Source organism: Mytilus californianus, unplaced genomic scaffold, assembly GCF_021869535.1.
Source record: "Mytilus californianus isolate M0D057914Y unplaced genomic scaffold, xbMytCali1.0.p SCAF_8, whole genome shotgun sequence".
Classification (NCBI taxonomy): Eukaryota; Metazoa; Mollusca; class Bivalvia; order Mytilida; family Mytilidae; genus Mytilus; species Mytilus californianus.
Window position 1 is genome coordinate 274,693 of NW_026262734.1, and position 27,990 is coordinate 302,682.

Sequence of the window (27,990 nt, forward strand, 5' to 3'; positions counted from 1 at the left end):
TTCCTCTCATTATGTCATGTATGTGTGACCTTATATCTTAGTATGGTTGAAATCTGATATAAAGTTTTTAGAGTAAGTATCAAATTCAGAGAGTTGGGATCCCGCTAAGATGTTTAACCCCACCATATTCTGTATGTATGTGCCTGTCTATGCCTGTCCCAAGTCAGGAGCCTTTAATTCAGTGGTTGTCGTTTGTTGCTGTGTTACATTTTTGTTTTTCGTTCATTTTTTTTTTTGTACATTAATTAGGCCGTTAGTTTTCTTGTTTGAATTGTTTTACATTTGTGATTTCGGGGCCTTTTATCATGTTTATAGCTGACTATGCGGTATGGGCTTTGCTCATTGTTGAAGGCCGTACGGTGACCTATAGCTGTTAATTTCTGTGTCATCTGGTCTCTTGTGGAGATCGAGTTGTCTCACTGGCAACCATACCACATCTTCTTTTTTATATAAACATGACTGAATGATGTACAGACAGGTCAAAATCAAAATGCATTCCCCAACTACTTCGTATAATTAAGAAGAACTAGATATCATTGAGATGAGAGCCATCTCTGTGGGCCCTGCTGTGAATAATGTGTGGTAAAAAATTTGTATCTTTATCATTGGACATGGGGTTGTCAAATGAAACCAAAGTTTTTGACCTTGACCTTTGACCTAGAAAGTTGAACATAAATTATGACACACCCTCTGGTGTTGGTTTATATACATATCAAGTATAAACTTTGAAATCATAACGGTTCTCAAGATATAGAGTGGACACGATCTTTACCATAGGATATGGGGTTGTCAACTAAAACCAAAGTTTTTGACCTTGACCTTTGACCTAGGAAGTTGTACATACATTTTGACACACCCTCTGGTGTTGGTTAATATACATATCAAGTATAAACTTTGAAATCATAACGGTTCTCAAGATATAGAGCGGACACGATCTTTACCATAGGACATGGGGTTGTCAACTAAAACCAAAGTTTTTGACCTTGACCTTTGACCTAGGAAGTTGAACATACATTATGACACACCCTCTGGTGTTGGTTTATATACATATCAAGTATAAACTTTGAAATCATAACGGTTCTCTAGATATAGAGCGGACAAGATTTGATACGGACGGATGGACGGACGGACAGACGGACAGACGGACGGACAGACTGATCACTATAGGGCGGCCGCCATTCGGCGGGGCCCTAACAAATGTTCAATGTTGATTAGAATCTCCTCTAAATTTCTCTGCTTGTATCATCAATTTATGAGGTGTTTATAGAGAGCATCCTATGCGGATTAAAATTACCATTTTAACATGTTGAAAGGCTTGGAATAGCTTTAATAATATGAATACAACAATTAGAATCAAATATATTTTCAGCTAAATATATAATACTGAATTGAAGATATTGCCATTTTAAGTAGGGTTGTCAAATCAAACAGTTTTCCCAAGCAGGTTACTCCGATAATCTTTCGACCGATTAACCGATAGTTAAGTTGATGTACAAAGGCCTTATATATCTATATTACCCCACACATGTACGTTTTTGTGATACAATAAATTGAAGTTTATCCTTGGGAATAATAAGGCTAAACTTTGAGCATTCCTTGTGAAGTTTTACTTTTAATAATCCAATTCTACTGTATCTACCTATGAAGTTTGTAAAAATGTCACATTGAGAATCTGGTCGAATTGACAATGTCTGAAACTGTTGATTGTTTCATTTTCTTTCTGGTGTCTCAGAAAATAATGTGGAGTGTTTCAATTTGAAATGATTAAGCGTGTTACTACATCAAATATAATTTAATTCCATTCACATGATTTCCATTTCATCATTTTTGAGTCTGCATTTTGTTTAAGAATGACAAAAAGCTTGGACGATGGAGGTGGCATATTTACATGTACAATCCTTTACAACACTAATCTTAAGTTATATGAAGTTACAATGATTTGAATATACTAAATATAACTCTTCTACAAATGTTTGACTTGACAGAAGACTCATAAAAATACACTAAAAACCACCATTGTTGTCTTTTTACATATTTTAAATGTATACCAGCACTGATCAGGACAAAATCAACAGCACATACCATTCTCTCCAAGAATATTATAGGTAACTGGTTGATGTTATCACTTAATGCATGAAGGAGAACCTTGTTAACGAATATCATACCTGTGAGATGACCTGATATTAATGGGTCACACCTAGATATTCCATATCTGACTACATTTCACCTGTATTATAAAGCTAGTTTTATGAGACTCGAGTTTGGTGTCTACACAAAAATACTAAAATAGATGTCTTAGTGTTTTATAGGATGCTGCCTAAAAGATGTCTATCCTCGTCTTTTTTTTATTCGTATCATATCACATTCACTGATATTTAGTTCTAGTTATTGAATGATTGTACTTACAGGTGAAAACGTCTTCTTCCAGTAGATATTTACTTTCTCCGAATGTTACACCATACAAGCAGGAATACGACACATTAAGATCATTTTTAGTCAGGTTTTGAATAATTAAGGTGTATCCATCTTTCTCAACCTTCCCATCATACTTTTCATTAGGTCGTCCTGTTTTGACATCTATAAACAGTGTCCGTTGTTCTGGAGTCCACCTATCCCATCCAGCATCTTTGGGACAGCAGTTTGGAACATTGCAAAATAAAGTCACATTTTGTCCATATTCTGTAACCTTACCAACAACCGTCCATTCCAAAACACCTGAAATTTATTCCTGTTTAGATTAAATGCTTCACTTTACGTTACATATTGATATGGATACCCACAATAATCAATCCAGGATAATTAATAAGGGAATACAAACACTTTTACTATTAAACATTTATATTACTGTGAACTTTTCCCTCATATTCATAGCAAATGACATCAGTGTTTGATATGCATATTAAGACCATTGTGTATCTTTCGATATCTCACATGTTATCCATAAAAAATATTCTTAAGACATTTCGAACATTTAAACGAATAGATGCATCAAGTGAACCAACACCTTCTAACGGTACAAGCTGGTAGAGTAATCAGGATGGATACCCGGAATTATGCTGCGGTTGTCTTAAAACATTGGGAAAATAATGATACACAAAGACAACAACATCCAAGATTACTGCAAGGAAATTCTTTATTCTGGTCTAAAATCGTGTCAACAATGAACTACTACCACTCAAGATCCAAAGAAGACCACTGCAAAACGTAATGAACCACAGAACCGCACGATTTTATTGTTTAAATGAACTTGAAACATGGATAGTGTACCACAACCGCCAAATGTAACAAATTCACCACAACTTCCACCATTCCCTACATGTGCGACTACCATACATCTTACAATATTCCTGACGCAATTGGAAGTAGTACCTCTTTCCGAGTGAAGCCTTTTGGAATGGTACGGAATGTCCTGTGAGGTGATGTCCATAATTTTGTGTGCTGGTGGTTTTGCCACAGGGGTTGTGTATGCGTCTAGTGCAGTGGGGGAGTTAATACCCTATCACTGCCGCTGGCTAACTCACTTGTGGGTGAAAAGAAAGTCGAGTGTGTAAATCTTTCCTGCCAGTACAAAGCCTCTACACTATCCAAGACTTCTACAGTGCCTCCTCGCGACAGCACACGGTTAACTAGGTTTTATTATCCTAGGCGTCATCTGTAGAGGATCTCGGAGCAGCAAGGGCCCCAGAGATGCAGTGTGTAGGCCCACCGGCGTGTGGACACGCCCTAGCACTCATCATCCTTGCCCCAGCTATGGGTTAAATAGTATCACTGCCTTGTGATTGGATTTTTGAATTGATGGCTATGGTAGTAAAACCAGACAGAAAATCCGGGTAGATGGAACTCGATAGCAGCAGCAATCGTCTAAGGGATGGAAACCCCTACAGAAAAGCTGCCGGTCCTCCGGGCCCAGGGGGTTAAGCGTAGGGTTAATCACCCTGCCTTGGAAAAAAAATATTGATTACAGAAACGACTACAAAAGCAACTACTCTTTCTCGTCACAGACTAGAGGAAGAACATGTTTTTAACCGAAAACAGCAGATGACGCGAAGGCCGATGGAGCTGTTTTCAAACAAACTCACCACCAGAATAGGCACATGGAATGTAAGAACACTATACCAAAGTGGTAAATGTGCACAAGTAGCAAAAGAGATGAATAGATACAAGATTGAAATTCTAGGACTAAGCGAAGTTAGATGGAACACATCAGGCATGACAAATTTGAATACAGGCCACACAATTATATATTCCGGAAACACCAAACAAAATGACCCACATGAAAAGGGAGTTGGATTTCTAATAACAAAAAGATCTAAAACAGCTCTGATAGAGTGGAATCCCATCTCACCAAGAATTATCACAGCACGCTTTAACTCACGTTTCCAAAAAACCACCGTGATACAAGTATACGCCCCAACCAATGGTGCAGATGACTGTGAAAAGGAAGACTTCTACCACTCATTACAAACAACTATAGAAAAAAGTACCAAAAAGGGACCTATTGGTACTTATGGGTGACCTAAATGCTAAGGTTGGATCAGAAAGAAAGGGATGGGAGAGAGAAATCGGTCCTCATGGGATAGGAAAAATGAACGAAAATGGTGAACTATTTGCAGACCTCTGTGCTACCAACAACCTTGTCATAGGAGGAACACTCTTCAAACACAAGAATTGCCATAAGGTAACCTGGGTGTCACCAGCAGGAAATGCAGAAAACCAAATAGACCACATAACTATTTCTCAGAGATGGAGGTCATCACTGCAAGATGTAAGGGTAAAAAGAGGAGCAGATGCAGCATCAGACCATCATCTAGTTATAGGGTCAATAAAGATGAAACTTTTAGCCCAAAAAAAAACAGTTGTCAAAAGAAGAAAGTTTAACGTTGGGAAGCTTAAAATACCAAACATAAAAGAAGAATTTCAAATATCTCTTCAAAACAGATTCTCAGCTATAAGTGACCTTGATATAGAGAACAATGATATTAACAACACATGGGAGCAGACAAAAAATGTAATTCTAGAAACATGCGAGGAAACATTAGGATATATGCAGTATAAACGCAAAAACTGGATGTCAGATAATACATGGGTTAAGGTTGAAGAAAGGAGAAAAGCCAAAGAAAAAGTCTTAAATGCCACCACAAGACAACAGAAAAGACAAACACAAGACCTTTATAGAGAGAAAGACAAAGAAGTGAAGAAGAACTGTAAACATGATAAAAGAGACTATGTTGAACAACTAGCACAAGAAGCAGAAATTGCGTGTAGCAAAGGAGACATAAAATCTCTCTACAACACAACTAAACAACTAAGTGGCAGAAGATCCAACTCAAACGCTACAGTAAAAGATAAAAATGGCAATGTTATTACCAAAATTGAAGAACAATTAAAACGATGGAAAGATCATTTTGAAGAAGTGCTAAACAGACCCCCTCCAACAGACCCACCTAACATCGAAGAGAGACAGGTCCTGAATATCAAGACAGGAGATATAACTAAAGCAGAGGTAAATGCTGCAATAAAACAACTAAAGAATGGAAAAGCAGGAGGAATTGACAACATACCCCCTGAAGCTATAAAGGCAATGGATAACATCTGTATTGATAAACTTCATCAACTACTAAACAAAATATGGAATGACGAACATATACCTGATGACTGGCGTAAAGGAATCCTTATTAAACTACCAAAGAAAGGTGACAAATCAATCTGTAGCAACTGGAGAGGTATTATTTTGCTTTCCATTCCTAGCAAAGTCCTATGTCACATCATCCTACAGAGGTTAAAGAAAGAAGTTGATAAGTTACTGAGAGATGAACAGGCCGGTTTCAGACAAGAGAGATCATGTATTGACCAAATTGCTACATTAAGAATCATCATTGAGCAAACCATTGAGTGGCAGACATCCCTATACCTAACATTTGTAGATTTCGAGAGGGCCTTTGATAGTATAGACCATCAAGTACTGTGGAACATCCTTAGATATTATGGAATACCTGAAAAAATCATATCCGTCATCCAACAGCTCTATGACGGTTTTACATGTCAAGTGAGCCATGCAGAGACTCTGACAGATCCATTTCCTGTATCAACCGGTGTCAGACAAGGATGTTTACTTTCCCCTCTCCTTTTTCTGATAGTTATAGATTGGGTGAGTCGGAAATCATACAACACTCCTCTAGGTATTAAATGGACATTACAGTCATGCCTCGAAGACCTTGACTTTGCAGACGATATCTGCCAGCTTTCCCATCGCCTTGAAGACTCACAAAACCAAGCAACCAACCTTGAAACAACGGCAAAACAAGTAGGACTATACATCAATTCGAAAAAGACAAAATCTATGAGGGTAAACGCAAACCAACTTAACAAAACCAAAGTGAGAGATGCTGAAATTGAAGATGTCCGAGAGTTTACATATCTTGGAAGTGTCATCAGTACATCAGGAGGGACAGATGAAGACATCCAATCAAGAAAAAGAAAAGCTCAACAAGCCTTTGCTATCCTTAAACCAGTCTGGAGGAGCAAAGCACTTAGAACAAACACCAAAATCAGGATCTTCAACTCAAATGTAAAATCTATACTTCTCTATGGGTCAGAAACTTGGAGACTAACAGCTGCATCTACAAAAACATTACAAGTTTTCATAAACAGGTGTCTAAGAAACATCATTGGAATCAAGTGGCCAAACACCATTAGCAACAAAGAATTGTGGAAAAGGACAAGACAAGAACCAATAGAAAGAACGATAACAACACGCAGATGGAAATGGATTGGACACACTTTACGTAAAAACAACACAAATGTAACTAGACAGGCGTTAGATTGGAATCCTCAGGGTCATCGTAAAAGAGGGCGACCAAAATCCACCTGGCGCAGAGATCTTACATCTGATCTACAGAAAATTGGGAAAACATGGGGTGAAGCAAAGAAACTAGCCAAGGACAGGAAAAGATGGAAAGCTACTGTGGTCGCCCTATGTCCCCCATGGGACGAAGTGGATTAAGTCAAAGTTAGTGTTTTATAGGATGCTGCCTAAAAGATGTCTATCCTCGTCTTTTTTTTATTCGTATCATATCACATTCACTGATATTTAGTTCTAGTTATTGAATGATTGTACTTACAGGTGAAAACGTCTTCTTCCAGTAGATATTTACTTTCTCCGAATGTTACACCATACAAGCAGGAATACGACACATTAAGATCATTTTTAGTCAGGTTTTGAATAATTAAGGTGTATCCATCTTTCTCAACCTTCCCATCATACTTTTTATTAGGTCGTCCTGTTTTGACATCTATAAACAGTGTCCGTTGTTCTGGAGTCCACCTATCCCATCCAGCATCTTTGGGACAGCAGTTTGGAACATTGCAAAATAAAGTCACATTTTGTCCATATTCTGTAACCTTACCAACAACCGTCCATTCCAAAACACCTGAAATTTATTCCTGTTTAGATTAAATGCTTCACTTTACGTTACATATTGATATGGATACCCACAATAATCAATCCAGGATAATTAATAAGGGAATACAAACACTTTTACTATTAAACATTTATATTACTGTGAACTTTTCCCTCATATTCATAGCAAATGACATCAGTGTTTGATATGCATATTAAGACCATTGTGTATCTTTCGATATCTCACATGTTATCCATAAAAAATATTCTTAAGACATTTCGAACATTTAAACGAATAGATGCATCAAGTGAACCAACACCTTCTAACGGTACAAGCTGGTAGAGTAATCAGGATGGATACCCGGAATTATGCTGCGGTTGTCTTAAAACATTGGGAAAATAATGATACACAAAGACAACAACATCCAAGATTACTGCAAGGAAATTCTTTATTCTGGTCTAAAATCGTGTCAACAATGAACTACTACCACTCAAGATCCAAAGAAGACCACTGCAAAACGTAATGAACCACAGAACCGCACGATTTTATTGTTTAAATGAACTTGAAACATGGATAGTGTACCACAACCGCCAAATGTAACAAATTCACCACAACTTCCACCATTCCCTACATGTGCGACTACCATACATCTTACAATATTCCTGACGCAATTGGAAGTAGTACCTCTTTCCGAGTGAAGCCTTTTGGAATGGTACGGAATGTCCTGTGAGGTGATGTCCATAATTTTGGACAAGATACTGACAATTCATTATTAACTTTTACTTTCACTTTCATTTTAACGTCGTCAAACCTATTATTGTGACGTAACGTCTTGTTAACCTTTGTAATCCCATATGCACCGCATTTTATGTACTTCAGTATTTGTTTTCTATCATTAAATAGTCCTGAAGACACCACCGTAAGTGGCGAAACATGTAGACCAGAATAAATAATTTCCTTGCAGTAATCTAGGATGTTGTTGTCTTTGTGTATCATTTAAACAAATACTATGATTTCATACGCAAATATAGTTGACACATGTATTGCTTTTAATATCTGAGAAGCTGACCTAATTACAAAAACTTAATGTTGACCAATAAACATAAAAATGAGGTAAACTTTAAACAATTTTAACTGTCATACAATTTGGAGTTAAAGCTAGTTATTAACATGATAACGTCCATTTTCTTTGGAAAATGCCTGTACAAAATCAGGAATAGGACTGTCGTTTTTCAATCATTCAAGTGTATGGTTTTGTTTGGTGTTTTGGACATCCCCTTCTTGAATTTAGGTTGGAGTTCAGTACTTATGTTAATACATTTTTCATTGTTGACCTATTGCTTTTAATAACTGATCACAAGAAACAGACCTTATCATAACAAATATGACATAGACAGAGGAACTATGAAAATGAGTTTAAACTTAAACCCTGCCAGGTGGTTTTTACACCTTACAAGTATTCATAAATGATCTATTGCTTTCTTTATCTACAAAAACTTACCTTACCATGAAAACTTTTGATAACTTATCCGTTAAATCAGGTCAAGCTACGGCGAATCATGGCTGTATGACATGATGAAAAAGCCTATGTCGCTTAACTTTGACCATGTGCATGTTCAATTATGGCACATTTCCATATTATAGACTAGAATTTAATTCATGACTGAAATTTCTTTTTTGTTGACTTTTTATCGCTGACCATATTTTCTATTTAGTTTCTCTCCATCTTCTATAGTTTTTGCCAAAAACACAATTAAATGCTTCGCTGAGAGCAGCCAGATACGACCGCAGAGGTCTAACCCTGAACAGTTGGGGCAAGTTTGGACACAATATTCAAGCTTGATACTGTCTGAATTTGGATTGTGATCAAATTTTTGACATAATATAGATTTCTGACACAAAATAAATGTGGTCAAAGATCTTAAAAATTTGAAATGGGACATTTAATTTACCTTAAGTATGGTCTGATATCCAGTCAGGGGTACTACTTAAACAAGTGATTTCAGAATCACTTCTTCGAGTGATTTTGGCTGTGAAATATTAAAAATTTTCACACAGACTTTTTAAAATCACTGAAACAAGTAATTTTAGAAGTTAAAATGTAATCACTTTAATAAGTGTTTATAACATTTTCTTGATATTTTTCCCACAAGCTTGATTTTTTTATTGGTAAAAAGACAACAATTCCATTGAAAAAACAACTATGTACATGCAGAAATTGTCTTTTGCTTGATAAGCCTGACACTTTTACAGTTTTTTTAAAATATGCAAAAACTGGAATAGTGTGTAGATCAGGTCATAACCTTGAAGTAGATCATTCTAACTCTAAAGAAAACCAATCAGGTTACCTAATATTGTTGATATTTGTCTGATAGTAAGAGTAGTTAATGAATTTTTGATTACAGAAAAATTCCCAAGGGTACTTTTAAAAGCTTTAGCGCACTAACTTACTGCCCAAGCGCACTGGTGAAATTAATATACAAAGAAAAAGGGATAATTGATTTATGTAGGAAAATTATAGAAAAGATTGTGAAAATATGGAAAATCAATGAAATTAGCATTTGAAGATCAAAGAAAACACTAAAATCACTTAAATAGGTGATAACTGAATTTATCAAATCACTGAAATAAGTGATGATGAAATCACTTGTTTAAGTAGCACCCCTGACTGATATCCAAAATGTAATTACATGGTTAGATTCAGCATATAAAAAAAACACCAAAAATTTAATTTTAGTTGAAATCAAACAAAGTTTAATTTTAGACCCTTCAAATCTTAATATGGACTAATTTGAAAACAGGGCCCAAAATAAAAAATCTAAATGCACAATAAGATTTAGCATATCATACAACCATATAATTCAGTTTTTGATGAAATTAAACAAAGTTTAATTTTGGACCCTTTTGACCTCAATGTAGACCAATTTAAAAATGGGGCCCAATATCCCATTAATTGCTTCGCCGAGCACAGCTGGATACGACCGCAGAGCTCCAACCCTGAACAGTTGGGGCAAAAATGGACACAATATTCGCACTTGATACAGGTCTGAATTTGGATTGTAATTAAATATTTGACACATAATAGGTTTCTGACACAGAATAATTGTAGAACTTAGAATTGGTTATATGATTTGAATTTATATAAAAAATTTTGTTTTTGTGCAATACACTATGCTGTTGCGAATTGCCCCCCACCCCCTTTTTTTGCAAAAAAAAAAATATTTGAAGAAATTTTCTTTTTAATCAGAAAAAATTGCCCTCCCCCCAATTTCTTTTTCACACCCCATCCCCCACAATTTTTTTTCTCACCTCCCCCCCCCCCTTTAAAAAAAAAAAATCTTTCCCTCAAGATATGGTCATAATCTCAATTCAAATTTGCAATTGAGTCTGCAACCATAATTACCCATTTAAATACATCATAAAAGCCTTAAAATAGAACAAGAGGCTCTAAAGAGCCTGTGTCGCTCACCTTGGTATATGTGCATATTAAACAAAGGACAAAGATGGATTCATGACAAAATTGTGTTTTGGTGATGGTGATGTGTTTGTAGATCTTACTTTACTGAACATTCTTGCTGCTTACTATTATCTCTATCTATAATGAACTTGGCCCAGTAGTTACAGTGGAAAATATTTTGTAAAAATTTACAAAAATTTACAAAATTTATGAAAAAATTGTAAAAAATTGACTATAAAGGGCAATAACTCCTTAAGGGGTCAATTGACAATTTTGGTCATGTTGCCTTATTTGTAGATCTAACTTTGCTGTACATTATTGCTGTTTACAGTATATCTCTATCTATAATAAAATTCAAGATAATAACCAAAAGCTGCAAAATTTTCTAAAAAATTACCAATTCAGGGGCAGCAACCCAACAACGTGTTGCCTGATTGGTCTGAAAATTTCAGGGCAGATAGATCTTGACCTGATAATCAGTTTTACCCTATATCAGATTTACTCTAAATGCTTTGGTTTCAGAGATATAAGTCAAAATCTACATTTTACCCCTATGTTCTATTTTTAGCCATGTCGGCCATCTTGGTTCGCGGGCGGGGTCATCGGACACATTTTTTAAACTATATACCGAAATGACGATTGTGGACAAGTTTGGTTAAATTTGTCTTAGTAGTTTCAGAGAAGAAGATTTTTGTAAAAGATTACAAAAATTTACGAAAAAAGGTTAAAAATTGACTATAAAGGGCAGTAACTCCTTAAGGGGTCAACTGACCATTTTGGTCAAGTTGACTTAATTGTAGATCTTACTTTGCTGAACATTATTGCTGTTTACAGTTTATCTCTATCTATAATAATATTCAAGAAAATAACCAAAAACTGCAAAATTTTCTTAAAATTACCAATTTAGTGACAGCAACCCAACAACAGGTTCTCCGATTCATCTGAAAATTTCAGGGCAGATAGATCTTGACCTGATAAACAATTTTACCCCATGTCAGATTTGCTCTAAATGCTTTGGTTTCAGAGATGTAAGCCAAAATCTACATTTTACCCCTATGTTCTATTTTTAGCCATGGTGGCCATCTTGGTTGGTTGACCGAATCACCGGACACATTTTTTAAACTAGATACCCCAATGATGATTGTGGCCAAGTTTGGTTAAATTTGACCCAGTAATTTCAGAGGAGAAGATTTTTGTAAAAGTTAACAGACGACGACGACGAAGACGACGACGACGATGACGACGACGGACGACGGACGCAAAGTGATGAGAAAAGCTCACTTGGCCCTTCGGGCCAGGTGAGGTTAAAATGACATACATATTCATGGCTAAAATTAATATTCCTTAATTAGCATTTTTAATTGTAACTTCTAAAAATAAATTGACAGCTAATCACCTCAAGACAATACAACATTTCTTTATACATAATTTATAAGCAGTTTAAGGGATGTAATCCAAACATAACAGTGTACTTTTAGGTAATTGTCCATTAACCAGGAAACCCTTGTTTTCCCCCCTTTTTTGCCCCTTATTCCTAAACTATTTGAGCCATAACCTCCCAAAGCCAATCCTAACCATCCCTTTGTGGTATGGAAACTCGTGGTCTAATTTCAGAGATTCATACACCTTTCCACAAGCTATTGTCTGGAAACTAGAAAAATTCTTATTTTGGCTCCTTTTTGGCCCCTAATTCCTAAACTATTAGGACCATAACCCCCAAAATCAATCCCAACCTTCCTTTTATGGTTATAAACCTTGTGTATAAATTTGATAGATTTCTATTTACAGATACTAAAGTTATTGTCCGTAAACCAAATGTCTTCGGACGACGAAGTTGACGACGACGACGTGATACAATATACGACCGCAAAAAAAGTAATACAAGGTTAGAACCTCTAAAAATTAAAGACTTTAAATTAATCCCCTTGAAATTGGTTAAAAGATTTGTATTTATTTTCAATTGAAGATTTCATGCTATTGTGCAATACTGTGCAATTTAAGATTTCTTGTTATTGTGCAATACTGTGCAATTGAAGATTTCTTGCTATTGCCCAATACAGTGCAATTGAAGATTTCTTGTTATTGCTCAATACTGTGCTATTGTGCAATACTGTGCTATTGCGCATTAGAGTGCAATTGAATATTTCTTACTATTGCGCAATACTGTGCAAATGAATATTTCTTGCTATTGCTCAATACTGTGCAATTGAAGATTTCTTGCTATTGCCCAATACTGTGATATTGAACAATACTGTGCTATTGCGCAATACTGTGCAATTGAAGATTTCTTGCTATTGCCCGGCCAATACTGTGCAATAATTTGAAATTTCAAAAATTTTGAAGAAAACAAATATAAACCAAAAGAAAAATTGGAAAAAAAAATCCCCCCAAACTTTTTGAACCCCCTCCCCCTTGGAGTAATTACTCCCAAATTAATCCCAGCCTTCCCTTTGTGGCATGGAACCTTGTAGTACAATTTTAGAGAGATCCATACACTTAAACACAAGTAACTGTCTGGCAACTAGAAAAATGCTTGTTTTTGGCCCCTTTTTTGCCCCTTATTCCTGAATTGTTAGGGCAATTATCCCCAAACTCAATCCCAGCCTTCCCTTTGTGATATGGAACCTTGTGGTACAATTTCTGAGAGATCTATACACTAACACACAAGTTATTGTCCGGAAACTACAATAAACTGCTTTGCTGAGAGCAGCTGGATAAGCCCACAAGAGGTCCAACCCTGAACAGTTGGGGCAAAAATGGACACAATATTCAAGCTTGATACAGGTCTGAATTTGGATTGTAATTAAATATTTGACATATTACAGGTTTCTGAATAAATTTAGTCAAAGAACTTGAAATTGGTTATATGAATTGAATCTATATTCAATTAAAGATTTCTTGCTGTTGTGCATTACTTAGTAAATCTGTTGTCAGACTATAAACAAATAAAGTTCAATTTCTTATCAATGTCATATTTGAAATTTACGAAAATCAATAGGGAGATTACATCAATAGCTATAAATAATTCACCAAAGTTTCATGAGAACTGCTGAAAGCATTTTTGAGTTATTGTTGAAAAACTGGGAAATCCACACTTTTTTAATGAATAAAACCCCATAACTCAGAAATGTAATATCTAAAATTTATAAAAATCTAAAGGGAGCTTACATCAACAGATAAAAATAATTCATCAAAGTTTCATGAGAACTGCTGAAAGCATTTTTTAGTTTTGTCCGAAAACTGGAAAATCCCCCTTTTTTTATGACTAAATCCCTGTAACTCGGAAATGTTAAATCTAAAATTTATAAAAATCCAAAAGGGAGCTCATGTCAATAGATATGAACAATTCACCAAAATTTCTTGCACGTTGGTGAAAGCATTCTTGAGTTATTGTCGGAAAACTGGAAAATCCCCCTTTTTTAATGAATAAAACCCCAAAACTTGGAAACGGTAAATCTGAAATTTATAAAAAACGAAAGGGAGCTCACGTCAATAGATATAAACAATTCACCAAAGTTTCATGCATTTTGGTTAAAGCTTTTTTGAGTTAATGTCCGACATATTGACGACGGACGGACGGACAGACAGACAGACAGTACGACAGACGGACGGACAGACGGTCAACAGTGTACCATAATACGTCCCGTAAACAGGCGTATACATTGCTTGTTTTTGGCCCCTTTTTGGCCCCTAATTCCTAAACTGTTGGTACCATAACCCCCAAAATCAATCCCAACCTTCATTTTGTGATATTGAACCTTCTGGTAAATTTTCATAGAGATCCATTCACTTTAACTAAAGTTATTGTCCGGAAACCAAATGTGTCTTCGGACGACGCGGACGACGACACCATAGCATTATATGACGCAAAAATTTTGTGCGGCCGTATAAAAAGGGTGAAAATAGTAATTTAACGGTAGATCTCTGTTTTATTTTTAACCTTAAATATCAATACAGGTCTCTAAAGAGCCCCATGGAGATTGAGTAAATCAAGTTTATTTAGAGATTGAGAATGGAAACGGGGAATATGTCAAAGAGACAACAACCCTAACAAAGAGCAGAAAACAGCAAAAGGCCACCAATTGGTCTTCAACACATCTAGAAAATCCAACCCCCGGAGGTAGTTTCAGCTGGCCCCTAAACAAAAATGTATGCTAGCTCAGCAAATTTACCCATTTATCTTGTGTTGTTGTGAAAAAGTATTGATCTGCTCCCTTGACCTTAATATCAACTCTGACATCTGATCATGCAATTTAATATGTCACAGTGTAAACATGACTTTGGTTAGCAACGTACTAACAAAGGACACAAAGTTAGACATATAGACTGTGTAGTAACAAAGGACACAAAGTTAGACATATAGACTGTGTAGTAACAAAGGACACGAAGTTAGACATAAAGACTGTGTAGTAACAAAGGACACGAAGTGAGACATATAGACTGTGTAGTAACAAAGGACACGAAGTTAGACATATAGACTGTGTAGTAACAAAGGACACAAAGTTAGACATAAAGACTGTGTAGTAACAAAGGACACGAAGTGAGACATATAGACTGTGTAGTAACAAAGGACACAAAGTTAGACATATAGACTGTGTAGTAACAAAGGACACGAAGTTAGACATATAGACTGTGTAGTAACAAAGGACACGAAGTTAGACATAAAGACTGTGTAGTAACAAAGGACACAAAGTTAGACATATAGACTGTGTAGTAACAAAGGACACAAAGTTAGACATAAAGACTGTGTAGAAACAAAGGACACAAAGTTAGACGTTAGACATATAGACTGTGTAGTAACAAAGGACACGAAGTTAGACATATAGACTGTGTAGTAACAAAGGACACAAAGTGAGATATAAAGACTGTGTAGTAACAAAGGACACAAAGTTAGACATAAAGACTGTGTAGTAACAAAGGACACAAAGTTAGACATATAGACTGTGTAGTAACAAAGGACACGAAGTTAGACATATAGACTGTGAAGTAACAAAGGACACGAAGTTGGACATATAGACTGTGTAGTAACAAAGGACACAAAGTGAGATATAAAGACTGTGTAGTAACAAAGGACACGAAGTTAGACATAAAGACTGTGTTGTAACAAAGAACACAAAGTTAAACATATAGACTGTGTAGTAACAAAGGACACAAAGTGAGATATAAAGACTGTGTAGTAACAAAGGACACGAAGTGAGATATAAAGACTGTGTAGTAACAAAGGACACGAAGTTAGACGTATAGACTGTGTAGTAACAAAGAACACAAAGTTAAACATAAAGACTGTGTAGTAACAAAGGACACAAAGTGAGATATAAAGACTGTGTAGTAACAAAGGACACGAAGTGAGATATAAAGACTGTGTAGTAACAAAGGACACAAAGTTAGACATATAGACTGTGTAGTAACAAAGGACACGAAGTTAGACATAAAGACTGTGTAGTAACAAAGGACACAAAGTGAGATATAAAGACTGTGTAGTAACAAAGGACACGAAGTTAGACATATAGACTGTGTAGTAACAAAGGACACAAAGTTAGACATAAAGACTGTGTAGTAACAAAGGACACAAAGTTAGACATATAAACTATGTAGTAACAAAGGACACGATGTTAGACATATAGACTGTGTAGTAACAAAGGACACAAAGTGAGATATAAAGACTGTGTAGTAACAAAGGACACAAAGTTAGACATAAAGACTGTGTAGTAACAAAGGACACAAAGTTAGACATATAGACTGTGTAGTAACAAAGGACACGAAGTTAGACATATAGACTGTGAAGTAACAAAGGACACGAAGTTGGACATATAGACTGTGTAGTAACAAAGGACACAAAGTGAGATATAAAGACTGTGTAGTAACAAAGGACACGAAATTAGACATAAAGACTGTGTAGTAACAAAGGACACAAAGTTAGACATATAGACTGTGTAGTAACAAAGGACACGAAGTTAGACATAAAGACTGTGTAGTAACAAAGGACACGAAGTTAGACATAAAGACTGTGTAGTAACAAAGAACACAAAGTTAAACATATAGACTGTGTAGTAACAAAGGACACGAAGTTAGACATAAAGACTGTGTAGTAACAAAGGACACAAAGTTAGACATATAGACTGTGTAGTAACAAAGGACACGAAGTTAAACATATAGACTGTGTAGTAACAAAGGACACAAAGTGAGATATAAAGACTGTGTAGTAACAAAGGACACAAAGTTAGACATAAAGACTGTGTAGTAACAAAGGACACAAAGTTAGACATATAGACTGTGTAGTAACAAAGGACACAAAGTGAGATATAAAGACTGTGTAGTAACAAAGGACACAAAGTTAGATATAAAGACTGTGTAGTAACAAAGGACACGAAGTGAGACATATAGACTGTGTAGTAACAAAGGACACAAAGTTAGACATATAGACTGTGTAGTAACAAAGGACACGAAGTTAGACATATAGACTGTGTAGTAACAAAGGACACAAAGTTAGACATAAAGACTGTGTAGTAACAAAGGACACGAAGTTAGACATATAGACTGTGTAGTAACAAAGGACACAAAGTTAAACATATAGACTGTGTAGTAACAAAGGACACAAAGTTAAACATATAGACTGTGTAGTAACAAAGGACACAAAGTTAAACATATAGACTGTGTAGTAACAAAGGACACAAAGTTAGACATATAGACTGTGTAGTAACAAAGGACCCGAAGTTAGACATATAGACTGTGTAGTAACAAAGGACGCAAAGTTAGACATATAGACTGTGTAGTAACAAAGGACACGAAGTTAGACATATAGACTGTGAAGTAACAAAGGACACGAAGTTGGACATATAGACTGTTTAGTAACAAAGGACACGAAGTTGGACATATAAAATTATAGACTGTGTAGTAACAAAGGACACAAAGTTAGACATATAGACTGTGTAGTAACAAAGGACACAAAGTTAGACATATAGACTGTGTAGTAACAAAGGACACGAAGTTAGACATATAGACTGTGTAGTAACAAAGGACGCAAAGTTAGACATATAGACTGTGTAGTAACAAAGGACACGAAGTTAGACATATAGACTGTGAAGTAACAAAGGACACGAAGTTGGACATATAGACTGTGTAGTAACAAAGGACACGAAGTTGGACATATAAAATTATAGACTGTGTAGTTTTTATGATCTTCTTAGTTACAAAGACAATCACACATAGATCATGTAGATAGATATACACACCATACAGATGATCAGAGCCAAGGCTCATGGGGATAAAACACAGAGCAAAACGATATAAGTTTGTCCTTTTTTTTAGTCTTTATTCCAAACCTTCAGTTAATTAGTTTTATAAGTTGTTTTTATACGACCTCAAAAAATTTTGCGGTTGTATATTGGTATGACCAGAGACATATATATATATATGTCTGGTATGACGTTGTAATTGGCGTCGTCATCGTTGTTGTCGTCGTCCAAAGACACATTGGTTTTCGCACAATAACTTTAGTTAAAGTGATTGGATCTCTATGAAATTTTACCATAAGGTTCAATACCACAAAAGGAAGGTTGGGATTGATTTTGGGGGTTATGGTACTAACAGTAAATGAATTAGGGGCCAAAAAGGGGCCAAAAATAAGCATTTTTGTAACTTACAGACTATAACTTGTGTGTTAGTTATGGATCTCTCTGGCATGGTACCACAAGGTTCCATATCACAAAGGGAATGCTGGGATTGATTTTGGGGGTAATTGCCTCAAAATTTTAGGAATTAGGGGCAAAAAAAGGGGCAAAAAACAAGCATTTTTCTAGTTTCAGGACAATAACTTGTGTGTAAGTGTAAAGTGTATGGATCGTTATGAAATTGTACTACAAGGTTCCATATCACAAAGGTAAAGCTGGGTTTGAGTTTGGGGGTAATTGCCCTAAACGTTTAGGAATTTGGGGTAAAAAAATAAGCATTTTTCTAGTTTCCAGACAATAACTTGTGTTCAAGTGTATGGATCTCTCTGAAATTGTACTGCAAGGTACCAAACCTCAAAGGGAAGGCTGGGATTGAGTTTGGGGGTGATGAATCATAAGGGGGTTCAAAAATATGGGGGGGGATTTTTTTTTCTATTTTAAGACTTTAATGATGTATTTAAATTGGTAATTATGGTTGCAAACTCCATTGGAAATTTGACTTGAGATTATGACCATATCTTGAGGGAAAGAATTTTTTTTTTGGAAAAGGAGTGGGGGGGGGGGGAGGAAAAAAAAGGGGGGGGGTAAAAAGAAATTGTGGGGGCAATTTTTTTTTTCATTTCAGATTACAGAAATTAAAAAGAAAATTTCTTCAAATAATATTTCTTTTTGCCAAAAAAGGGGGTACGCAACAGCATAGAGTATTTCACTAGAGCAAAACTAGAGGCGCTAAAGAGCCTGTGTCGCTCACCTTGGTCTATGTGCATATTAAACAAAGGACACAGATGGATTCATGACAAAATTGTGTTTTGGTGATGGTAATGTGTTTGTAGATGTTACTTTACTGAACATTCTTGCTCCTTACTATTATATATATAATGAACTTGGCCCAGTAGTTACAGTGGAAAATATTTTGTAAAAATTTACAAAAAATTTACAAAATTTATGAAAATTGTAAATAAAATGCTTCGCTGGGGCGCAGCTTGATACGACCGCAGAGGTTGAACCCTGAACAGTTGGGGCAAGTATGGACACAACATTCAAGCTTGATACAGCTCTGAATTTGGATTGTTATTAAATATTTGACACAGCATAGGTTTCTGACACAGAAAGAATGTGGTCTAAGAACTTGATTTTTTTTAATTTACCTATTATGGTCCAATGTCCAAAATCAAAATACATGGTTAGATTCAGCATATCAAAGAACCCCATATATTCAATTTTTGTTAAAATCAAACAAAGTTTAATTTTGGACCCCAATTTGGACCAACTTGAAAACTGGGCCCATAATCAAAAATCTAAATACATGTTTAGATTCAGCATATCAAAGAACCCCAAGAATTCAATTTTTGTTAAAATCAAACTAAGTTTAATTTTGGACCCTTTGGACCTTAATGTAGACCAATTTAAAAAACGGGACTTAAAATTAAAAATCTAAATACACGGTTAGATTTGGAATATCAAAGAACCCCAATAATTCAATTTTTGATGAAATCAAACAAAGTTTAATTTTGGACCCTTTTGACGTCAATATGAACCAATTTGATAGCGGGGCACACAAATAAAAAATCTAAATCATGGTTAGAATCAGCATATCAAAGAATCCCATATATTCAATTTTTGTTGAAATCAAAAAAAGTTTAATTTTGGACCCCAACTTGGACCAACTTGAAAACTGGGCCCATAATCAAAAATCTAAACACATGTTTAGATTCAGCATATGAAAGAACCCCAAGAATTCAATTTTTGTTAAAATCAAACTAAGTTTAATTTTGGACCCTTTGGACCTCAATGAAGACCAATTTAAAAAACGGGACCAAAATTAAAAATCTAAAAACACGGTTAGATTTGGCATATCGAAGAACCCCAATAATTCAATTTTTGATGAAATCAAACAAAGTTTAATTTTGGACCCTTTTGACCTCAATATGAACCAATTTGATAGCGGGGCCCACAAATAAAAAATCTAAATACATGGTTAGATTCAGCATATCAAAGAACCTCATATATTCAATTTTTGTTGAAATCAAACAAAGTTTAATTTTGGACCCCAATTTGGACCAACTTGAAAACTGGGCCCATAATCAAAAATCTAAACACATGTTTAGATTCAGCATATCAAAGAACCCCAAGAATTCAATTTTTGCTAAAATCAAACTAAGTTTAATTTTGGACCCTTTGGACCTTAATGTAGACCAATTTAAAAAACGGGACTTAAAATTAAAAATCTAAATACACGGTTAGATTTGGAATATCAAAGAACCCCAATAATTCAATTTTTGATGAAATCAAACGAAGTTTAATTTTGGACCCTTTTGACGTCAATATGAACCAATTTGATAGCGGGGCACACAAATAAAAAATCTAAATCATGGTTAGAATCAGCATATCAAAGAATCCCATATATTCAATTTTTGTTGAAATCAAAAAAAGTTTAATTTTGGACCCCAACTTGGACCAACTTGAAAACTGGGCCCATAATCAAAAATCTAAACACATGTTTAGATTCAGCATATGAAAGAACCCCAAGAATTCAATTTTTGTTAAAATCAAACTAAGTTTAATTTTGGACCCTTTGGACCTCAATGAAGACCAATTTAAAAAACGGGACCAAAATTAAAAATCTAAAAACACGGTTAGATTTGGCATATCGAAGAACCCCAATAATTCAATTTTTGATGAAATCAAACAAAGTTTAATTTTGGACCCTTTTGACCTCAATATGAACCAATTTGATAGCGGGGCCCACAAATAAAAAATCTAAATACATGGTTAGATTCAGCATATCAAAGAACCTCATATATTCAATTTTTGTTGAAATCAAACAAAGTTTAATTTTGGACCCCAATTTGGACCAACTTGAAAACTGGGCCCATAATCAAAAATCTAAATACATGTTTAGATTCAGCATATCAAAGAACCCCAAGAATTCAATTTTTGTTAAAATCAAACTAAGTTTAATTTTGGACCCTTTGGACCTTAATGTAGACCAATTTAAAAAACAGGACCCAAAATTAAAAATCTAAATACACGGTTAGATTTGGAATATCAAAGAACCCCAATAATTCAATTTTAGATGAAATCAAACAAAGTTTAATTTTGGACCCTTTTGACCTCAATATGAACCAATTTGATAACGGGGTCCACAAATAAAAAATCTAAATAAATGGTTAGATTCAGCATATCAAAGAACCCCATATATTCAATTTTTGTTGAAATCAAACAAAGTTTAATTTTGGACCCCAATTTGGACCAACTTGAAAACTGGGCCAAAAATCAAAAATCTAAAGACATGTTTAGATTCAGCATATCAAAGGACCTCATATATTCAATTTTTGCTAAAATCATACAAAGTTTAATTTTGGACCCTTTGGACCTTAATGTAGACCAATTTGAAAACTGGACCCAAAAATAAAAATCTAAATACACTGTTAGATTCGGCATAACAAATGAATAAATGTGATCAAAGATTTTACAAATCTCATGCGCCATACTGTGCAATTAAAGATTACTTCTTGAAATTTTTAAATATTTGAAATTTGAAAAAAAAAAAATATTTGAAGAATAATTCTTTTTAATTTCTGAAATCTGAAATGAGAAAAAATTGACCCCCCACAATTTCTTTTTATCCCCCCCCCCCCCCTTTTTCCCCCAAAAAATTCTTTCCCTCAAGATATGGTCATAATCTCAATTCAAATTTCCAATGGAGTTGGCAACCATAATTACCCATTTAAATTAACCATAGTGCTAACTTAATCTATTTTATAATAGAATTAAAAATACAGTATCAAATCTTTCATATGGATTTTTTTGTAAAACAAAAAGATGCAACATTTGCAGATATTTTTACTGGTCTTCCTTTATAAATATGCATTTCTTTAAACATAATTCAAAAGCAGTGTAAGGGAAGTAACCAAAACGTTGTATTTGGATTACCTCCCTTACACTGTTTTAAATTATCTTTATTGTTCATTAACCATTACTTTATACATAATTTAAAAGCAGTGTAAGGGAGATAATTTCAATGATGTATTTGATTTATCTCCCTTACACTGCTTTAAATTATGTTTTGTACTAAAGTATTTGTCCATTAACCAGGACAACCTTGTTTTTCCCCCTTTTTGCCCCTAATTCCTAAACGGTTTGAGCCATAACCCCCCAAAGCAAATCCTAACCATCTCTTTGTGGTATGGAAACTTGTAGTATAATTTCAGAGAGATCCATACACCATTCCACAGTTATTGTCTGGAAACTAGAAAATGCTTATTTTTGGCCCCTTTTTGGCCCCTAATTCCTTAACTGTTGGTACCATAACCCCCAAAATCGATCCCAACCTTCCTTTTGTGGTATTTAACCTTATGGTCAAATTTCAAAAAGATCGATTCACTTAAACTAAAGTTAGAGTGCGAAAACCAATGTGTCTTCGGACGACGACGACGACGCCAACGTCATACCAATATACGACCACAAAATTTTTTTGCGGTCGTATAAAAATTGACTATAAAGGGCAATAACTCCTCAAGGGGTCAATTGACAATTTTGGTCATGTTGACTTACTTGTAGATTTTACTTTGCTGTACATTATTCCTGTTTACAGTTTATCTCTATCTATAATAATATTCAAGATAATAACCAAAAGCTGCAAAATTTTCTTAAAATTACCAATTCAGGGGCAGCAACTCAACAACGGGTTGCCTGATTGGTCTGAAAATTTCAGGGCAGATAGATCTTGACCTAATGAACAATTTTATCCTCGTCAGATTTGCTCTAAATGCTTTGGTTTCAGAGATATGAGCCAAAAACTGCATTTTACTCTATGTACTATTTTTTAGCCATGTTGGCCATCTTGGTTCGCAGGCGGGGTCATCGGACACATTTTTTAAGGTAGCACTCCACAGTTAGAAAAAAACATTAAAATTGAACCACAAAATGTTTTATCATCTCCTATTCCTGGCTTTGATTTTTAAAAGTTAAAATGGTGAAATATAATTCCTTTTTTGTGTATCCATGGCAACATTCTGCATTTATTTACCATAAAATATTGCAAAAAGGGAGGTAAAAATGTCACATATTCCCCCAAAATTTGGTTCAAACTAGAATTTCAATGCCATTCAGTGATACCTTTTCAGAAACTGTTGATATAATTCTACCAAATGATCAAATAAAAAATGGGTGGCTTTCGCCTCATTTTTTCGTAAAATTTAATTGCAAAGTTCGTGCGACAAAAAGTTGGAAAAAAACATTACAATAATTGCCGGACCAATATTTGGTATGGATATGAAAATACGGACTGTCATACAGAAAACAGCCCATATTATATACATTACATAATCTTGATGTTCCTATAAACCCACTATGAAGGCTATTTAATCTTCAGCTATTCAAAAATGAATTTTATTCTACACTAGCTATCATATCTGAAAAATCCACAGGGCCAAAATGCGAAACTACACACCTAACTGTGGAGTGCTACCTAAACTAGATACCCTAATGATGATTGTGGACAAGTTTGGTAAAATTTGTCTTAGTAGTTTCAGTGGAGAAGATTTTTGTAAAAGATTACAAAAATTTACGAAAAATTGTTAAAAATTGACTATTAAGGGCAATAACTCCTAAAGGGGTCGACTGACCATTTTGGTCAAGTTACCTTATTTGTAGATCTTACTTTGCTGAACATTATTGCTGTTTACAGTTTATCTCTTTCTATTATAATATTCAAGATAATAACCAAAAACGGCAAAATTTCCTTAAAATTATCAATTCAGGGGCAGCAACCCACAAACAGGTTGTCAGATTTGTCTATTGGTCATTGGTTTTCGCACTCTAACTTTAGTTTAAGTGAATGGATCTTTTTGAAATTTGACCATAAGGTTAAATACCACAAAAGGAAGGTTGGGATTGATTTTGGAGGTTATGGTACCAACAGTTAATGAATTAGGGGCCAAAAAGGGGCCAAAAATAAGCATTTTCTAGTTTCCAGACAATAACTTGTGGAACGGTGTATGGATCTCTCTGAAATTATACCACAAGTTTCCATACCACAAAGGGATGGTTAGGATTTGCTTTGGGGGGTTATGGCTCAAACCGTTTAGGAATTAGGGGCAAAAAAGGGGGAAAACAAGGTTGTCCTGGTTAATGGACAAATACTTTAATACAAAACATAATTTAAAGCAGTGTAAGGGAGATAAATCAAATACATCATTGAAATTATCTCCCTTACACTGCTTTTAAATTATGCATAAAGTAATGGTTAATGAACAATAAAGATAATTTAAAACAGTGTAAGGGAGGTAATCCAAATACAACGTTTTGGTTACTTCCCTTACACTGCTTTTAAATTATGTTTAAAGAAATGCATATTTATAAAGGAAGACCAGTAAAAATATCTGCAAATGTTGCATCTTTTTTTTTTACAAAAAAATCCATATGAAAGATTTGACACTATATTTTTAATTCTATTATAAAATAGATTAAGTTAGCACTATGGTAAATTTAAATGGGTAATTATGGTTGCCAACTCCATTGGAAATTTGAATTGAGATTATGACCATATCTTGAGGGAAAGAATTTTTTTGGGGAAAAAGGGGGGGGGGGTAAAAAGAAATTGTGGGGGGTCAATTTTTTTCTCATTTCAGATTTCAGAAATTAAAAAGAATTATTCTTCAAATATTATTTTTTATTCAAATTTCAAATATTGAAAAATTTCAAGAAGTAATCTTTAATTGCACAGTATGGCGCATTAGATTTGTAAAATCTTTGACCACATTTATTTATTTGTTATGCCGAATCTAACTGTGTATTTAGATTTTTAATTTTGGGTCCAGTTTTCAAATTGGTCTACATTAAGGTCCAAAGGGTCCAAAATTAAACTTAGTTTGATTTTAACAAAAATTGAATATATGGGGTTCTTTGATATGCTGAATCTAAACATGTATTTAGATTTTTGATTTTGGGCCCAGTTTTCAAGTTGGTCCAAGTTGGGGTCCAAAATTAAACTTTGTTTGATTTCAACAAAAATTGAATATGAGGGGTTCTTTGATATGCTGAATCTAACCATGTATTTAGATTTTTTATTTGTGGGCCCTGCTATCAAATTGGTTCATATTGAGGTCAAAAGGGTCCAAAATTAAACTTTGTTTGATTTCATCAAAAATTGAATTTAGGTGGGTTCTTTGATATGCCAAATCTAACCGTGTATTTAGATTTTTAATTTTGGTCCCGTTTTTTAAATTGGTCTACATTAAGGTCCAAAGGGTCCAAAATTAAACTCAGTTTGATTTTAACAAAAATTGAATTCTTGGGGTTCTTTGATATGCTGAATCTAAACATGTGTTTAGATTTTTGATTATGGGCCCAGTTTTCAAGTTGGTCCAAGCTGGGGTCCAAAATTAAACTTTGTTTGATTTCAACAAAAATTGAATATATGGGCTTCTTTGATATGCTGAATCTAACAATGTATTTTGATTTTTGGGCCCCGTTATCAAATTGGTCCACATTGAGGTCAAAAGGGTCCAAAATAAAACTTTGATTTATTTCATCAAAAATTGAATTCTGTGGATTCTTTGATATGCTGAATCTAACCATGTATTTAGATTTTGGATATTGGACCATAATAGGTAAATTATAAAATTTTAAGTTCTTAGACCACATTCATTCTGTGTCAGAAACCTATAAGCTGTATCAAGCTTGAATGTTGTGTCCATACTTGCCCCAACTGTTCAGGGTTCGACCTCTGCGGTCGTATCAAGCTGCGCCCAGTTGAGCAGTTTATTTAGGATATATGTATATGTTACATTTATGAACGGGAAAAGGGGCGGAGGGGAAAGGCCTTAATGTATCTCTGGTCATATGAATTTGTACTACATTCTATGCTATGCATGCTTTTTCAGTGGAAAATATCACATCACTGCATTCTTAATAGTACAGAAACCCATGAGAAGAGTGTAACGTGCAACCGAACAGGGCGTTTTAATATATTTATCCTCGAGTTTATGATGTGTACCAGTTTCCTGGGATTTGAAGAGCAATGCAAAATTTCTAAAGTCAATTAAATACTATTTAAAGTGAATTTCAACACCTATCAACTTAACCCGAACCTGGTAAATCAAAACTGTTTAAAACCCTTTCAGTCTGATATTCGTTCAAACCAAATGTTTGGAAATAGGCAGAAACCTAAATGTACGAAACTGGGCTGAAACCTTAATGTATAGAACCTATTAAAACAAATGTATGGAAACTATTTGAAGTGGTATGAAACTTTATTTAAATATATGTCTATAACTGTTGGAACAACAGGGTAGCACAAAGGTATGGTTTAACAGCAAACACTAACTGCAATAGTGAGAGATGTGTAACGTTAAACCCTAGCACCAGTTTGGAAATTTGTACCGAACCAAGTGTTTCAGCCTTTCTATATCCTGTCAGCAGGTTTCAAACACTTTACTATTTAACTAATCCTGCTTTTAACTCTTCACTCTCCTGCTTTCCTGATCTTCTTCCTTAAACGTCTTCTGTACAAATGACAACTTTGATGACGATGGATGTTTTTAACGACCTTGACTGGCTTTGCAGCCCTTGCAAGGTCAGTAACAACTTAAACTGTATAGCTACCCAGTATTTATACTACGGTTTAATGCAGACCTCAAAGAGCACCCTAGCAACAACTGTACAGGTAAAGCGTCTTATTATAGCAACCAAAGATAATGGGATGATTTTTTATGCCGTTTTCAATAATAAAAAGATCAAATGGGAAAATTCATAAAGATACCAGAACATTCTTCAGTATTATCTATAATTTATATAGAAATATTATTATCGATATTTTACGAAATTTTCCTTTGATCTTACTGACTGAAAATTTCCTTTCTCAGCACAGTAGAGTGATATGAAAAATTATCGCTAGAAACTAAGGGCGCATGTGCCGTTGTCAATGAAATTAACAACGTCTTCATAGGTAAAATAGCAATAAACAGATTATCATTGGTCATCTCAACTCGATTGCTATTCTCACTTTCGCCGTACCGGCTCAAGCGAGAAAATAGATGACCAACGATAATCTATAATTACATTCATAAACTGTAAATTTGTAACATGAGGTTAATACAATAATGTATTGTATGTCTGTATCAACCAACAAATAAAACTGAATTACTGTTTACACTTCAACTGTCTAATAGACCTTTGTGTACATGTATGTATATTTAATCTCATTTCTGTCTATTCAACTGATAAAATCAACGGAATCTCTGTAAATTTCGTGAATTCTACGTCTTTCACCTTTAAAGGCTTTATAAAAATCGCTATAGAGGATTTTATATACATTATCCTCGTCTCATGAGTTTTTGTTCTATTAAGAATGCATTATGATGTCACGATTTCCATTGAAAAAGCATACATAGTACGAAAACATATGACATAAGTAAACATGATCTGACCATATATTTTAGGGATTGTTTACATTCCG

At 34.6% G+C, this 27,990-nt stretch overlaps 1 protein-coding gene across 17 annotated transcripts in view; it reads right to left on the reverse strand.

The window, feature by feature from the left end:
• The window catches only part of LOC127711173 (ankyrin-1-like), a 145,332-nt gene that overhangs the window by 71,455 nt on the left and 45,887 nt on the right, over window positions 1-27,990 (reverse strand). For 14 of the 17 annotated variants that reach the window (XM_052217130.1, XM_052217141.1, XM_052217138.1 and 11 more), the window contains exon 3: window positions 7,122-7,430. In XM_052217130.1, the coding sequence (XP_052073090.1) occupies window positions 7,122-7,430 (309 nt within the window). Of the gene's footprint in view, window positions 1-2,406; window positions 2,716-7,121; window positions 7,431-27,990 lie in introns of all 17 variants that reach the window. The other 3 variants (XM_052217125.1, XM_052217128.1, XM_052217129.1) reach the window with 1 other exon arrangement.